Below are 17,294 nucleotides of genomic sequence, written 5' to 3'. Positions count from 1 at the left end.
CCCTTCTACTTAAAACTCTTCAGCAGACCTGGTCCCTGGTCATGTTCTGGTCTCATCTCATGCCACACCCTCCCAGCTCTCTGCTCTCTAGCCACATTGGTCTTCCCTCAGTCCCACCAATGAGTCAAACTCTAGTCTTTAGGTATGTGGTATTGCCTTTGCCCAGAACATGCTTCCCACCCATGCTGCTTCCGTCTTTCCTGCGCCTCTCACTTGAAATTCCTCTTCAGGATGGCCTTCTCTGACTACTCTGGGTGGCCTACCATGGCTACTACTTCTTTCCTAAATGGCACCCCACTCCAGTACTCTTGCCTAGAAAATTCCACGGATGGAGGAGCCTGGTGGGCTACAGTTCATGGGGTCGCAAAGAGTAGGACATGACTGAGCAACTTCACTTTCACATTTACATCAATATATGAGATGATTTAATTCGTTTATCGGTTTACTTTTTCTGTTATTTGGTTTTGGGGGGGGGGTGTTTTGATGGTTTTCTTGGTCTGTCTTCAACCCTAGATTGTAACAATTTCTGTCTCATTTGACTTTAAACATCTAGCACTAAGCAAGGTATCTGGCATGTAATAGGACTTCAGTGCTTATTGAAAAAGTGAATGAATGAAATAATTAATTTTTTTAACTAACTAGTAAAAAGGTAATTTTTTTAGGGTAATACATTACAAAATGTATTTCCATTATTCCACATCATCTTTATCCATTCACTCACTGATGGACTTTAAGGTGCTTTAGATGCTGTCCATATCTTGGCTGTTGCAAATATGCTACGGTTAACACAGGGGTGAATGGATATTTTATTTTTATATTTTTAAATTGAGGTATAATTGATGTATAATATTTCATAAGTTTCAGATGTCCAACACAGAGATTCACAATTTTTAAAAAGTATATGCCATTTATAGTCATTATAAAATACTGGCTCTATTTCCTGTGCATCCTTATAGCTTATTTCCTACAGAGTAGTTTGTACCTCTCAATCCTCTACTGCTATCATGCCCTTTCCTCCCTTCTCTCTCCCTACTGGTAATCACTAATTTGTTCTCTTTAACTGTGAGTCTTTTTTGTTATACTCAGGTTTATTTTATTTTTTAGATTCCACATGTAAGTATGTCAAAGTTGTCATCACACACAAAAAAATTGTCATTGTGTATGGTGATGGGTGGTAACTAGACTTATCTTGATGATCATTGCACAATATATACAAATATCAAATCATTGCACTGTACACCTGAAACTAATGTCATGCTATATGCTAATGATATCTCAACTAAAACAATAATAAAAGCTATTCCAATCATCACCCGGTATCCCTGGAAGAGAGGAACCAGAGAGCCTGAGCTTGTGTTTGATCCATTTGGAGTCAAGTCCCTAGGCACCCCTCACAGAAAGTTCTTTCTCCAGAGAAAGTTAATTTAAGCCTAAATAAACTGAGAACAGAACAAGCTGTAAAACGGTCATCACCTGGGATTCAGCCAGAAATGCAAAATCTCAAGCTGTACCTCAGATCTACCACAGCAGGCAGGACCAGTTACATAATGTGTGGTACCAGTCCCAAATAAACATGTTCAGAAATTCTTAAAAATTCCAAGATGATGAAAGCGGGGCATTAAACCAGGCACAGGGCTGTGCTAGGCATGGGGCTCTGCATGGGTGCACAGCCTCATGCCACGAAGACAGGCGGTTTAACTAGGAAAAGCTGAGGAATTCAAAACACTGATATAAAGCCATGAAACCCAGGCTTTGCCTATTAGTATCAGTTAAAATCATGCCTAAATCACTAGTATATGTCATCTTGAATATTCAGACGGATTCAGAGAAGTCCATCTGGAATAGTGTATTATTACCTGGGCATGCTGGGAAAACCCCAGTCCAAGAAAACATTCTCTGTATTTAGGACACAGCAGTGGCAGTATTTTCTGAGTCCTCAGGGAAGAAATACCAAGCAGGAATTTTCCAGCCTCTCCTGCGGTTTGTGTTTGATCCACTAGACCAAGGTTGACTGGAAACACCAGGCTAGTCATCTCTGCACAGCAGCGTTGTGTTGTAATTCTGTACTGTTCCTCAGGAAGTTTCATGGTACCCAGATTTATTTTAAATGAAAGGGTGAGAAAAACTGAGGTTTGCTCTAAATTTTGCCCTAAAGTTACTGTTCCCGACAAAAGGGGCAATTTCAGTCCCTTGGTGAGCCACAAAACAGTTAAGATGATAAATTTTATATTATCTGCATTTTACAATTAAAAAAAAAAAAAAAACACTTGCCATGTGGAACCAGAAGGGACAGAACCCTGGTGGAATTTCAGCAGATGGGCCCTGGGGCAAAGGGCAGGTCAGGGATGAGCAGGGGCACGACCAGAGGGCAAGTACAGAGTGTGTCCGTGAACAGCGCCCAGGATGAGAGACAAACTTGGGCTCTGAAACAAAGAACAAGAATCTGGGAACAAGTCATCGAGGGCCTGGTCAACAACTTTTAATCAATACTCAATCTAAGAGAGAGAGAGGGGGACTCCCCTGGTGGACGAGTGGTTAAGACTTCACCTTCTAATGCAGGAATATGGGTTCAATCCCTGGTCAGGGAGCTAAGATTCCACATGTCTTGCAGTCAAAAAAACAAAACATGAAACAGAAGCAATATTGTAAGAAATTCAATAAAGTATCGTTTTTTAAAATGGTCCACATGAAACAAAATTTTTTTAAAAAGAAAGAGAATTTTATTTGAGCCAACATGAAAATTATAGCTCAGGAAACAGTCTTTCAGAAAGTTCTGAGGGTAATTCCCTGGTGGTCCAGTGGTTAGGACTTTGCCCTTCCACCACTGAGGGCACAGGTTCGAACCCTGGTCAGGAACTAAAGTCCAGTAAGCTTTGGGATGTGGCCAAAAATAAACAAATAATTTTTTAAAAAGCCCTGAAGACTGTTCCACCCATCAGAGATCAAAGCACTTATACGTTTTTAAAACAAACAGTTATACATAAGAGTGTCACACTGACAGTTGACGTAGTCCAACAAAGTGAATAATGGGTCATTGTCACTCCTTCCAGGATCAAGGAAGGAAAGCTTAACTCCTAAGGAGTTACCTTGCTGGTGCCAGGAGGAAATTACTTTTTTCTTTTTTGGCAAGCAGGCATTCCTTTGTCTTTTAAGGGAATCTAGATAATGCAACACACACAGTGTACACTAAAGGGGAGAGGTTAGTAGTTCAAAAGGCAGAGAAAATTTTGTTAAATTTTTTTCTTGTCCTGCCTTAAAATAATTTTTTTCATCAGTTTTAAATACCAAGCTCAAGGATTTGGGATTGGGATTTGGAAAGCAGAGGGGAGCTACGAAAGTTTCCAATTGGGAAGGGGTTGAAGGCTATGCCTCAGAGAATAAGGATTCTGACAGTCTCCAATGAACTTCCCATGAGACCCAATGAACCAGTCACTCTGAAGGGCCGAGGTTTATCTACCAACTAGGATAACCTGAACAATGTGGGGATAGGAGACAAGTTGAAGGAGGTTAAGTCCTTAGGTCTAAAAGTCCAGGCCTGGGGCAGGATTCCCACATTTGTATTTGTAACAAGACCCGCGATGATTCTAATGCGTGGCAAGTCTGTGAATCACCTGAGTGATACTGAAGGTTGGTTCCATTGTGATGTGCTGGGACCGCGTGGTGGTAGGGGGCAAGGCAGTGTTTAGAAGCGTTAGAGAAAACCACAGGACCAAGATGGTGCCACTGGTGCTAAAGCCCAGGGAACCGAGACTGTAATAATCAACCAACTTGCAATTTCAACCCTCCCCAGAAATGTCATCTTAACCAGTGGAATTTTGTGGTCAGAGGTAATCTGCGAGTGGGCCTTCTCCATTCATCCCATCTCACCACCTCTACCCCCAAGAGGTAATATGCATGATAAGTCTTAATCGTCCCTTTTCCACAAAAAGATAACCTGATCTACAAATAATTCTTTCTTTTCTTTTGCTAATAACTCCCTTGTCTCACCCTTCTTTCTATAAAAGCCCTCCCCTTCATATACCTATTGAGAGCACTCTTCTAGTTATTAGATGGGATGCTGCCTGATCGTGTCATTGAATAAAGCAATTAGACCTTTAAACTCACTGTTCAATTTTGTTTTTTAACAGAAGTGAAGGAAGTTCCCTAAAGACTGATGTAATTGTCTCAGTTGGAAGACTCTTGAGAGTCCCTTGGACTGCAAGGAGATCCAACCAGTCCATTCTGAAGATCAGCCCTGGGATTTCTTTGTAAGGAATGATGCTAAAGCTGAAACTCCAGTACTTTGGCTACCTCATGCAAACAGTTGACTCATTGGAAAGGACTCTGATGCTGGGAGGGATTGGGGGCAGGAGGAGAAGGGGATGACAGAGGATGAGATGGCTGGATGGCATCACGGACTCGATGGACGTGAGTCTGAGTGAACTCCGGGAGATGGTGATGGACAGGGAGGCCTGGCGTGCTGCGATTCATGGGGTCGCAAGGAGTCGGACACGACTGAGCGAGTGAACTGAACTGAACTGACTGAAGAAGTAACAAATCAGACGTCCCTCTACCTAGAAATTCTTTTTTCATGAACACTCCCTACATAAGCAATGTAATCCAAAACCCAGGACTCCTCCCTATAGCAGCTGCGTCGGTAACGGTGCGAGTCCCAGCTCGAGCTTGGTAATAAAAACTCTCTTGTTTTTCCATTGGATATCGGCTCCCTGGTGGCCATTGGGAGATTTTGTGACTTGGGCATAACATTCAGAGTCCTTCGGAGAGCTGGCCGAGCATGATCAGCATGAACAGGCCTAAGATGGGGTCCAGGCCCTTTGAATTCTCTCAATAGTTCTCATTTTGCCTCAAATAAAACAACTCACAGCTGTCACATTGTGCTTTTTTTTTTCCTCCACAATGGACAAAGCCAGGCTAGCAGCCACTATGCTACCCTGAAGCCCTGTTAAACACCAGTAAGGCCTGGGTGCAGGAGTAAAGGTGAGACAAGCACAGGGTAAGTGAAAGATTACAAGCTGTACTTGTAAACACTGCCTAATATCCAAGTAGACTGTTCAAATATAAATGTTTAACTGAATGGGATTTTTGCCAGCTGAACTGATCGTGGCTGTACTGGGTTACTTGACATGTAAGTCTGTACTAACATTAAGGGTGAAAGCCCTCCTGTTACTGTCAGATTTTGTCATTATACAGTGACCATGCAAAAGATGGTCTAGGGGAAATCCCAGGAGGAAACTGCCTGAACTGGCACAATTGTGCAATCTTTTATGACACATCTTTCTAGGGCATGTTACATCTATCCTCATTTATCAAAAGGGTACAGGGAATTTTCTAGCATTAAAGGAAAAAAATTTCACCTGAATTTATTTTCCAAGGAAAACAAGCAAAAATACCATTCAGTTGGTAATGGACAGGGAGGCCTGGCATGCTGCAGTCCATGGGGTTGCAGAGTCAGACAGGACTGAGTGACTTAACTGAACTGATAAGAAATCTATTATATTTGGTCTTCATCCCCTTTCCTGGGCACAGAGTTCCTAAAACCCTTGGAATTTCCAAAGTGATAGGTGTCTTTTTGATGTTAATAAGGTGACTTCCCTGGTGGCTCAGACGGTAAACCATATGCCAACAATGCAGGAGACCTAGGTTCGATCCCTGGGTCAGGAAGATCCTCTGGAGAGGGAAATGGCACCCCACTCCAGTACCCTTGCCTGGAAAATCCCATGGATGGAAGAGCCTGGTAGGCTACAGTCAGTGGGGTCACAAGGAGTCAGATACTACTGAGCGACTTCACCTTACCTTAAGGTGACTTTCGACCACACCTAAGGATGGGGGCTGGCTGACAGTGCAGCCAACCACGTGATTAGAGGGCTGGAACTTCCAGTCCTGACACTGGCCATTGGCCACTGAACTCAACCTCCAGCCTGTAACCCAAGACTGCTGCTGCTTTATCTAGGGTTCCCTGGTGGCTCAGAGGTTAAAAGCATCTGCCTGCAATGTGGGAGACCTGGGTTTAATCCCTGGGTTGTGATCTCCTGGAGAAGAAAATGGCAACCCACTCCAGTATTCTTGCCTGGAGAATCCCATGGACGGAGGAGCCTGGTGGGCTACAGTCCACAGGGTCACAAAGAGTTGGACACGACTGAGCAACTTTGCTTTTGCTCTGCTTGGTGAACATGTAGCCATCCATCTGCAGTGGCACTGGGAGAGGGCATGGAAATTCCTTGCCCCTTGCCCATACCATCCCCTCTATCCAGCTCTTCCTGAGTTATAGGCTTTTATAATAAACTGACAAATCTAAGTAAAACGTGTCTCCAAGATCTGCAAGCTGCTCTAGCAAATTGAACCCAAGGAGTGGATGGTGGGAATTTCTGGTTTATAGCCAATTGAACAGAAACACAGGCACACATAGGCAATACAGTGGGTTCAGTCCCCAGACCACAGCAATAAAGCGAGTCACATGAATTTTTAGTTTTCCAGTGCATATAAAAGTTATGTTTATATTCTACTATAGTCTATTACGCATGCAATAACATTGTCTTAAAAATCAGTGTATAAGCCTTAATTTAAGAATACTTTATTGCTAAAAAAAGTGCTAACCATTATCTGAGCCTTCAGCAAGTTGTAATTTTTTTCCTGGGAGAGGGTCTTGCCTCCATGATGGTAGCTCACCGATTAAGGCAGTGTTTCCTAAAGCTGGGGGTCACTGCGGTGATTTCTTAAAATAAGACAACACTGGAGTTTGCAACGTCATTGACTCTTCCTTCTCTTCCTTTCACAAATGACTTCTCTGTAGCATGCAATACTTTATAGTATTTTACCCATAGTAAGAGTTCTTTCAAAATTAGTCAATTTTCTCTCAACCCTGCCACTGCTCTGTCAACGAAGTTTACGTAATATCTTAAATCTTTTGTTTTCATTTCAACAGTTTTCCCAGCATCTTAACCAGGAATAGATTCCATCGCAAGAAATCACTTTCTTTGCTCATCCAAAAGAAGATACTCTCTTCATCCATGAAAAGTTTTATCCTGTGATTACAGCAGTTCAGTCATATCTTCAGGCTCCACCTTTAATTCTAGTTTTCTTGCTCTTTGCACCACATGTGCAATTACTTCCTCCACTGAAGCCTTGAACCCCTCAAAGTCACCTATGAGGGTTGGAACCAACTTCTTCCAAATTCCTATTAATGTTAGTATGTTGACCTCTTCCCATGAATCATGAATGTTCTTAATGGCATCTAAAATGGTGAATTCTTTCCAGAAGGTTTTCAATTTACTTTGCCCAGATCCATCAAAGGAATCATAATATATGGCAGCTATAATCTTATAACATGTATTTCTTAAGAAATAATATTCCAAAGTTGAAATTATTCCTTCATCCATGGACTGCAGAATGAATGTGTTAGCGGGCATAGAAACGTTAGTCTTTTGTATCTCTATCTTGGGCAATGAAGTCCATTGTCAGTGAGCAGTGACACCTTGAAAAGAATCTTTTTTTCTGAGCAGTAGGTCTCAACAGTGAGCTTAAAATATTCATTAAACCATGTTGTAAATACGTGTGCTCTCATCCAGGTTTTGTGGTTCCACTTACAGAGCACAGGCAGAGTAGACTTAGCCTAACTCTTAAGGTCCCAGGATGTTCACCATGGTAAATAAGCATTGGCTTCAATTCAGTCACTATCTGCATGAGCCCCTAACAGGAGAGTAAGCCTGTCCTTTGAAACTTTGAAACCAGGCATTGACTTTGCCTCTCTAGCTAGATGAAAAGTACTGGGCAGCATTCTTTTCAAATGCTGTTCCATCAACACTGAAAACCTGTTATTTAGTGTAGCCACCTTCATTAATGATCTTAGATCTTCTGGACAACTTGCTGCAGCTTCTACATCAACACCTGCTGCTTCACCTTACACAAAAGTTATGAAGACAACTTCTTTCCTTAACCTTCATGGACCAACCTCTGCAGCTTTCTTCTGCAGCTTCCTCATCTCTCTCAGCCTTGCTGTGGATTACACTCTGGCTAAAGAGAATGCTCTGGTTCGTTTGAGCTTCTATGTAGACTATTAAAACTTTCTCCGTATCAGCAACAAGGCTGTTTCACTTTTTTCTCATTCTTCTAGTCATCAGAGTAGCATTTTTAATTTCCATCACATACTTTTTCCTTCACATTCACAATTTGGCTGTTTGATGCAACAGGCCTAGCTTTCAGCCTACTCCAGCTTTCAACATGCCTTCCTCACTTCGCTTAATCATTTCTACCTTTTGATTTAAAGTGAGAGATGTGTAAGTAGCTCTTCCTTTCACCTGAATACTGAAGAGGCCGCCATAAGGTTATTAATTGGCCTATTACTGTGTGTCAGGCAATGGGAAGGCCTGAAGAAAGGGAAAGGCATGGGGAATAATCGGTTGAAACAGTCAGAACACACATTTCTCGATTAAGTTCACTGCCTTACGTGGGTGCAGTAACGCCACAAAACATTTACAGCAGTAATGATGAAGATTACTGACAAAGATCACCATGACAAGTAATAGTGAAAAACTCTGTATTTTGTAAGAATCACAAAAATGTGACAGAGACACAAAGTGAGGAAATGCTGTTGGAAAACTGTACTGATAGACTTACTCAATGGAAGGCTGCCACAAATCTCCAATTTGTTTAAAAAAAAAAAAACAGTATCTGCAAAGAACAATAAAACAAAGTGCAATAAAAAGAGGGACGCTCGTACAGTGTACAACCTGGACTTGTGACTGGCATCTTAGGTGCTGGCAGTTTTGTGGAAACGAGCCCTTAACCTGCAGAATTCAATGCCATCTCTGGAGTGACTTTCTGTTGAGTGGAAAGGACACTCAGCTGGTACTGGAGAATCCCTTGGTGTGGGGAAACACACAACACACACACCTTGCCACACACCGGTGACCAAAACTGTTAGGATTTCCTAACAGTTAGGAAGGAATTAACTCTCTAAACTGTCGGCAATTTGTGTCTCTAGTTCTCTGGCTGTGTTATAAATGAAAAAAAAAAAAAAAGAAGTGAATCATTCAATGTATACAACATTTTGCCTATTCCATGCTGAGTTTATATCACACTCTCCTGAAAATTACACACAATGAACCTCATGTCTACATTCTAATCAAGTAACATTTTAAATCAGATTTTACATTTATTATTAATAAAACATGCTGTGTTAAGTACACAGAAGCCTGAAAATGGTAATCTAGTACCTGGCTTAAATAACACAAGCACTTGCTATTGTCTTTATCAATACTCAGCCTGCCTGTATCATGGTCCTTAAAAAACAAATTTTAAAAGTGCATGATTCCTTTGGGCTACTTTATTTAGGAAAGACTGGAGTAAAACAGCTCTAGTAATGAATTAGTTTTATATAGGTTCAACTAGAAAATATCAAGTACTAGAAAAAAATATATTCTAAATTAGCTCAATTAAAATATTAATTTTCATTTTTACATTTAATTTGAATCTTCAGTGTTTCACTTATTTTATGTGTTAATTACATTCTACCAGGTCTTACTTTGGTAATTTCTCAAGTATCCCAGAGAAGAAAAGAAAGGAATTCAATTTCTATCAACTACATGGTATGTCTTCATATGACCAGGTTGAGAAACTTTTGCTCCCTGCATAGCAGTCATGACATGAAAAGAATCACCCTAGTCCACCAACAAGGAACCAATAATTCCATTGTCCAGCATAAGGGCTGCATAGCTGGGGATATTCACATTCTGCTTCCTTCCAGAGCATTTTGTTTTAGCAAACAAGGACTGATTCCTTTCAAAATCCAACTTTGGTTGAAAAACACTGAGGTCACAAATCGAGCCACAAATGCAGAGGTAACAGACAGGGATGAAGGCGCTCCCCAAAAGGTGCTGGGATCCCCGGTGGGGCCTTTCCTTCAAGAACAAGTGTGTTCAGGAGGCTCGGGAGCACAGCTCAGTCTTTCTCAACATGTCGTGACACCCTGCTGCATCTTTTTCACTAGGCCTGCTGAGACCAGAGAAACCGATCACATTTCTCGAGCATGCTTTGTATCAAGGCTCTGAAATCCCAAAGAAAAGAAACAAGCAAATTTAGTTGTCATTGTTCATTCTTTTCAGAAGTAAAGGATTCAAAAAGCTGATACTCTGTGCATCAAAAGACAAAACTAACAGAGTGAAAAGGCATCCTATGAATATGACACCTTGTCCTATACAATAAGGGAGAATATTTGCAAATCATGTATCTCAGAGGTTAATATCCACAATATGTAAAGAACTCATATGACAAAAAACAAATAATGCAATTTAAAAATGGACAAAAAACTTGAACAGGTACTTTTCCAAAGATGACATTCAAATGGCCAACGAGCATATGAAAAAGTATTCACCACCACTAATCACTAGGAAAATGCAAATAAAAACCATAATGAGGTATTACCTCATGCCCATTAGGATAGCTAACTATCAAAAAATAATAGTAATAACTAGTGTTGCTGGGGGTGTGGAGTAACAGGAACCCCTGTGCGTCACTGGTAGAAATGCAGAATGGTGCGGGATCCATGGAAATTAGTCCAGGAGTGTCTCAAAAAATTAAAAACAGAAGTACCATCTGATCCAGCAATTCCACACCTGGGTATACACCCAAAAGAACTGAAAGCAGGGTCTCAAAGAGAGATTTGTATCCTCATGTTCACAGCAGCATTACTCAAAATAGCAAGAGGCAGAAGCAACCCAAGTGTCTATCAAGAGATGAGCGGATAAACAAAGTGTGGTTATATACACACAACGAAATATTACTCAGTCCCAGGAAAAAAGGAAACTCTGACAAATGCTGCAACACAGTTAAGGACATTATGTTAAGCGAAATAAGCCAGCCACAAAAAGACACACACTGTGGTCCCAGACAGAAAGAACAGTGCTTGCCAGGGAGCGGGCAGAGGGAGGAGGGGGAATCGTGGGGACAGTTTCAGTTCTGTAAGATGAAAAAGTTCTGGAAATTAACTGCACAATGACACGAATATATTAACACTACTGAACCAACTACTTAAAAATGGTTGACAGTAAATTTCATGTTATCTGTATTTTACCACAATTTTTAAAACTAAAAAAATTTTTTTTAAACTGACTGAGATGATTAGGTGTGTGTGTGTGTGTGTGTGACTCAGTCATGTCCGACTCTTTGCAACCCCAAGGACTGTAGCCCGCCAGGCTCTTCCACGCATGGGATTCTCCAGGCAAGAATACTGGAGTGGATTGCCATTCCCTTCTCCAGGGGATCTTCCCGACCCAGGGCTCAAACCCTGGTCTCCTGCACAGCAGGTATTAGGCATGCGGTACAAATAATATTCTTCAAGAACTGACTATACATCATATTTGGGTATTCACATTGACCTACAAGTGTCTTTGTCACGACTATGAACGAAGTATTACTTTAGCCTCTTCTCTTAATCACCTAAGTCAACAGAGAAGTCTGTGTACCCCCATCTGTGAGGGGTTGGGACTATGTGATCAATACAGTCCTGTCCCCTCTGAAAATCTGTGGGATTCTACACTCCCCAAGTGCCTGTGGACAGGGCAGGACAAGGGCAGGACAGACAGACATTAATTACCTCTGCCTCCTCTCGGCAATTCTCAGGATATCGCAGGTTCTGGTAAACCTCTCTGACAGCTCCAGGGTCAAACCACATTCCTGGAGCAGTGACCAGGCCCGGTCTGGGCCCATGGCCTTAGCCAGCAGGAGGGCCACATTCTCCATAGTGATAGGGGAAGGCCCATCGCTGAAGTTCCCATCTGGTGACTGCTGGGGGGCTGGCTTTGTGCTTGCGTTCTGCACCAGATGCAGGAGAAGCTTCCACTCTTCCACAGTTTCTGGGATCCAACCTACTCAAACACACAGACACAATGTGGGCTCTGAGCACTCTGCCTGCATACAGGAGAAACCATTCGGAAAAATGTCTCATACCAAAACATAAAAATATTAAAAGAACATAATCTCACCATCCCGACACAAAGCTGGTTACTGAATATTTGTGGAATAAATAGCTCAAGACAAGGAGAAGCCATGAAATTAGCCTCTACATTCTTTCATTTGCTCATGCAGTAATAACCCAGGGCACACTCCATGCTAGGCACTGAATATGAATGTGAAACAGACATGATGAGCCCTGCACTGCTGCGGAGCTCATAGTCTAGTGAAGGAGAAAGAACTCAGTAAACACGCAAACAAATCTACGCTTATAAATTGTGCTCAGTGCTTGCTATAAAGGAAAAGATCAAAGAGCCATCTGAGAGACTAGCAAGTTTTGGACAGTTTTTTTTTTCTTTTTTTTTATTTTTGAGGATCAGAGGAGGGCTCTATGAGAGTGACATTTAAGCAAAGAGCTGAAAGATGAGACAAGTTTACCACGTGTGTGCATATGACCCATATGCATGTGACATACGTGCAGGGAAGGTGTTGGGAAGGAGGAGCAAAAGAGCTTATGTTTCTGATCAAGGAAACATGGAAGATGACACAGGAAGAAACTAGGTGATTTCAAGGAACTCAAAGGTGGCAGTGAGGATTGAGAATGAGATGACAGGGCCAGGCCATAAGGGACCAGCGTAAGAATCTAGACTTCGAGTCAAGCGTAAGGAGTTTCAAGGAGGAGAGCCACATAACCCAATTTTTCTTTAAAAGAACCATTCTGAGCCTCAGTAACATGGTGGAGCGAAAAGCTACCTTTGTCTCCCCCATTCATCCTACATAAACATTCACACCACAAAGGTGCCTGTGTCCAGCACACCGAGGCACTGGAGAATTTCCCACACAAATGCACCACTTAAGGTGGTGAACGGGAACACAGAGAGGCGGCAGAACCGAGGGAACAATAGAGACGGGGCCCGCAGCGCCCAGACCTCCAGCCCCAGAGAGGTTGGAGGAGCGGGGGAGGCGGCGCACACGCTCCAGTCACCCCCGAAGCCGCGAGCCCAGGAATCTTAGGACACTGGACACGGCTACCCCGCTCTACTCCCCGCCTCCTCCACAATAGCAGTGGAGCCTGCCACTTAAGGGACCCTGAGCAGGAGGTGCGCCAGGCGGCTATGCCAGCAACACTGGCAGAAGTAAGGCATCCATGGCCCCACAGGTAGAAGTGATAATAAAGGCCACAGGGCAGTCAGACGTGGAGGGCACCAAGTGCGCACTTTCAAGCATAAACAAAAGCAGCTGAGGCGAGAGAGACCCAAAATGTGTGCTAAGGCGCCATCTGCTGGAAGATAAAGGAAAGGCCTCTAGTTTCTAACCTATTGTGTTAGCAGAATCAAGCAGAGAGGTTACTTGCCAGCAGAGGAACAATTTCATCAAACATCATGAAGAACCATAGAAACACTATCACAAAAGGACAACGACAATTACCCAGTAACCTAACTTAAAGTTACAGATTATTGTGAGCTAACTGATAAGAGAATTCAAAACAGCCTTCATGAAGAAAGTCAAAGAGCTACAAAAAAAGAGCAAAACAGAGAGGCAGTTCAATGAACTCAGGAATAAAAGTGAACAGAGGGGAAAAACTGAATGAACAGAGGAATACTTTACAAAGAGTTGAAAATTCTAAAAAAGAAGGACTTCTTCAGTGATCCAGTGATTAAGACTCTGCACTTCCAATGCAAGGGGCACGGGCTTAGTTCCCTAGTCAGGGAACTAAGATCCCACATGTCATGGGATGCAAGGAGGGTTGTGTCCACTAATCAATTCACATGAACACCACATTAACAAAATCAAGGATGAAAACCATATGATCATTTCAATAGATGCAGAAAAAGCATGTGACAAGATTCAATGCCCATTTATGATAAAAAAATTCAATAAAGTGAGCATAGAAAGAACATAACATAAAAAAGCCATATATGACAAATCCACAACTAATATCATTTTCAATGATGAAAAACTGAAAGCTAGTCCTCTAAAATCAGGAACAAGACAAGGATGCCCACTCTTACCATTCTCTTCCAGTAGAGCAATCAGGCAAGAAAAAGAAATCAAAGGCATCCAAGTTGGAAAGAAAGAAGTGAAACTCACTATTTGTGGATGACGTAATTTTATATACAGAAAACCCTGAAGACAAGAACTATTAGAAATAAAAAATGAATAAAGCTGCAGGGTACAAATCAACATTCAAATATCTGTTGCAGAGGCTTCCCTGGTGGCTCAGTGGTAAAGAATCCATGGATTCTGTCAATGACGGAGTTGAGGGTTCGATTCCCGGGTCAGGAAGTTCCCACATGCCACAGAGCAACTAAGTCTATGCACCACAGCTCCTGAGCCTGTACTGTGCTCCAGAGTCTGGGAGATGCAACGACTGAGCCCACATGCTGCCGACTACTGAAGCCTGGGCACCTAGAGCCTGTGCTCCACAACAAGAGAAACCCACAAAGAGAAACCCATGCAGCAGTGGAGACCTAGCACAGCTAAAAGTAACTAAATAAAAAATTTTTTTAAGTCTGTTGCATTTCTATACGTTAACAATGAGCTAGCAGAAAAAGAAATTAAGAAAACAACTCAATTTACAATGAAAACAAAAAGAATAAAATGTTTATGAATAGGTTTAACCAAGGAGGTGAAAAACCTGTATACTGAAAACTATAAGACAAAGTTGAAAGAAACTGAAGAAGGCACAAATAAACGGAAAGATTCTGCCTGCTCAGGGACTGAAAGAATTAACACTGTTAAAATGTCCATACTTCCAAAGCATGCTATAGATTCAATGCAATCTTTACTGAAATCCCAGAAACATTTTTTCACAGAAATAGGACAAAAATTTCTAAGATTTATATGTAACCATGAAAGACCCCAAATAGCCAAAACAATCCTGAATGAAAAGAACAAAGCTGGAGATATCACACGCCTTGATTTTGAACTATATTACAAAACTATGGTAATCAAAACAGCATGGTAGTGGCAGAAAAACAGATAGATAGATCAATGGGATAAAACTGAGAGTCCAGAAATAAACCCATACATGTATGGACAATTAATACAAAACAAAAGAACAAGGCACATCCAATGGAGAAAGGATAGTGTCTTAAATAAATGGTGTTGGGGACACTGTTGGGGACATTTTTTTGCATGAGGAAAAAAAAAAAGTAGACCACTACCTCACACCATACACAAGAACCAACTCCAAATGGATTAAAGACTTAAATAGACTCAAAACCATTAAACTAGAAGAAAACACAGACACAGCTCTCTTTGACATCAACTTAGCAATATCTTTCTAGATAAGTCTCCTCGGGCAAGGGAAACAAGCAAAAATAAGCAAATAGGACTACATCAAACTAAAAAGCTTCTGCACAGCAAAAGAAACCAAACATAAAATGAAAAGATGATCTACCAAATGGGAGAAGATATTTAAAACGGTAAGGGATTAATAACCAAAAATACACAAACAGATGAAAAACTGGCCAAAGGTGCTAAATAGATGTTTCCCCAAAGATGACATACACGTGAAAAGCACGTGGAAAGATGTTACACATCTATTAGAGAAATGCAAATCAAAACCATATGCGATACCACTTCACACATAATAGCTATCATCAAAAAGTCTACGAACAGCAAACATTGGCAAGGATGCAGAGAAAAAGGAACTCTGTATACTGCTGGGAATGTAAACTGACACAGCCACTGTCAAAAACAGGAAGGTCTCTCAAAAACCTGAAAATAGAACTAGCATCTGATCCAGCAATCCCACTTCTAATATTTATCCAAAGATGAAAACACTAATTGGAAAAGATACATGCACCCCTGTGCTCACCGCAGCACTATTTACAATAGCCAAGATGTGGAATCAACTGAAGTGCCCCTCAATAGATGAATGGATAAAGAAGATGTGATTCACACACAGAGACGACGGAATACTTCTCAGCCATTAAAAAAAAGAAGAAATCTTGCCATCGGTGGAACATAGATGGACCTTGAGGGTATTATGCTAAGTGAAATAAGTCAGACAAAGACAAACACCACATGATTTCACTCACAGGTGGAATACACAAAACAAAACAATAAAATAAATGAACAAACCAAACAAAAACAAACATGCAGCTGCAGAGAAGAGAGCAGTGGTTACCAGAGGGGATGGAGCCAGGGCAGGGTCAAGTGGGTAAACGGAATAAACTTGATGACGGATGGAAAGTACATTTTTACCTGTGACCATTCTATAGACTACAAAAAAGTGAAAAGCGTTATACACATAAAACTTATATAATGTTATAAACCAATGTTATCTCAATAAAAATGTTTTAATTGGAAAAACTTACGAGATATATATTGGGCAGTAAGATCAACAAGCTTTAAAGTGATTAAATGAGTTAGGAGAGAGGAATGTCAAGAAAAGACCCTCATTTAATATACCAAGGGTGAGAATAGCTATTATTATTATTATATTACCAAAACATTAAGAGTACTTTTATCTGAGTAGGAAGAATTTTAGGTGATATTTTCAGTTACTGTTGCTATAGTGGGACATCTGAAGCTAACCCTTGCCAGTCACCTGGTTTCTTTGCTCGGTTCTAACTTTCCTTCTTCTATACCAACAGCGCTGAAATGAAAAAGCCAGTAGGTCACGTTGCTACATGAAGGATCCTGATGCCATGCTGTGGGTATCTCTGCATTGAGATGAATAAAGCAACACTACAAATCAGACCAAGACCACCTCTCTGAGTGTAGGATAAACTCTCAGACTTCAATGTGTCAAAATCCTGGCCTCCTGTCATTTTATCTGTACTGAATTGATGAAAATTTAAAAAAAAAAAAAAAAGTACCTGAATACTTGTAAAGGCTTAGGAAAACCTGACTGCTACTCTAAGTTCATCTTAATGATCTCTAACTTTGGGCTGTGTAAAAAGGCAACATGATGCAAAGAAAAAAACCTGAGCACGAGCTTTACAGATGGTTGGACCTGGCCTGAACATCAGTTCCAGCAATAACCAGTTGTATGACTGTGGGGAAACTAACTGTCCTTTTTCTGAGCCTCAATTATACTTTCTGTAAAACAGAAGTAATAGTAACTATCCCACAGATTTGTTATTTCATTTAAACTAGATGGAAAAGCATCTAGTAGAATGCCTCACACATTAGACACTCATGAAATAGAAAAGTTGCCTGCAGTTTATTTCTAGTTAGGATTTCACGATATACCAAGTAGTAAGGATCAAAAAAACTCCATGAATTTGACAAGTAGCTAGAATAAAGAATATGATCACTGAAATGTTTACCACATTTCTTTACCGCAAAGTCTGTAGTGATTTCTAAAATACTATAACCAAGAGTAACCAATTGGA

The 17,294-nt window shown here is 41.1% G+C and overlaps 1 protein-coding gene across 2 annotated transcripts in view; it reads right to left on the bottom strand.

Moving 5' to 3' along the window:
- The window catches only part of HPS5 (HPS5, biogenesis of lysosomal organelles complex 2 subunit 2), a 44,847-nt gene continuing 36,069 nt past the window's right edge, over positions 8,517-17,294 (bottom strand). For both annotated transcript variants that reach the window (XM_005699540.3, XM_018043000.1), the window contains exons 22-23: positions 11,591-11,861; positions 8,517-10,042 (exon numbers count right to left, since the gene is read on the bottom strand). In XM_005699540.3, coding sequence (XP_005699597.2) covers positions 9,982-10,042; positions 11,591-11,861 — 332 coding nt within the window. In that variant the 3' untranslated portion in view covers positions 8,517-9,981. The remainder of the gene's footprint in view (positions 10,043-11,590; positions 11,862-17,294) is intronic.

This window comes from Capra hircus, chromosome 29 (assembly GCF_001704415.2).
Source record: "Capra hircus breed San Clemente chromosome 29, ASM170441v1, whole genome shotgun sequence".
Lineage (NCBI taxonomy): Eukaryota > Metazoa > Chordata > Mammalia > Artiodactyla > Bovidae > Capra > Capra hircus.
This window is presented reverse-complemented; position numbering and strand designations above follow the sequence as displayed.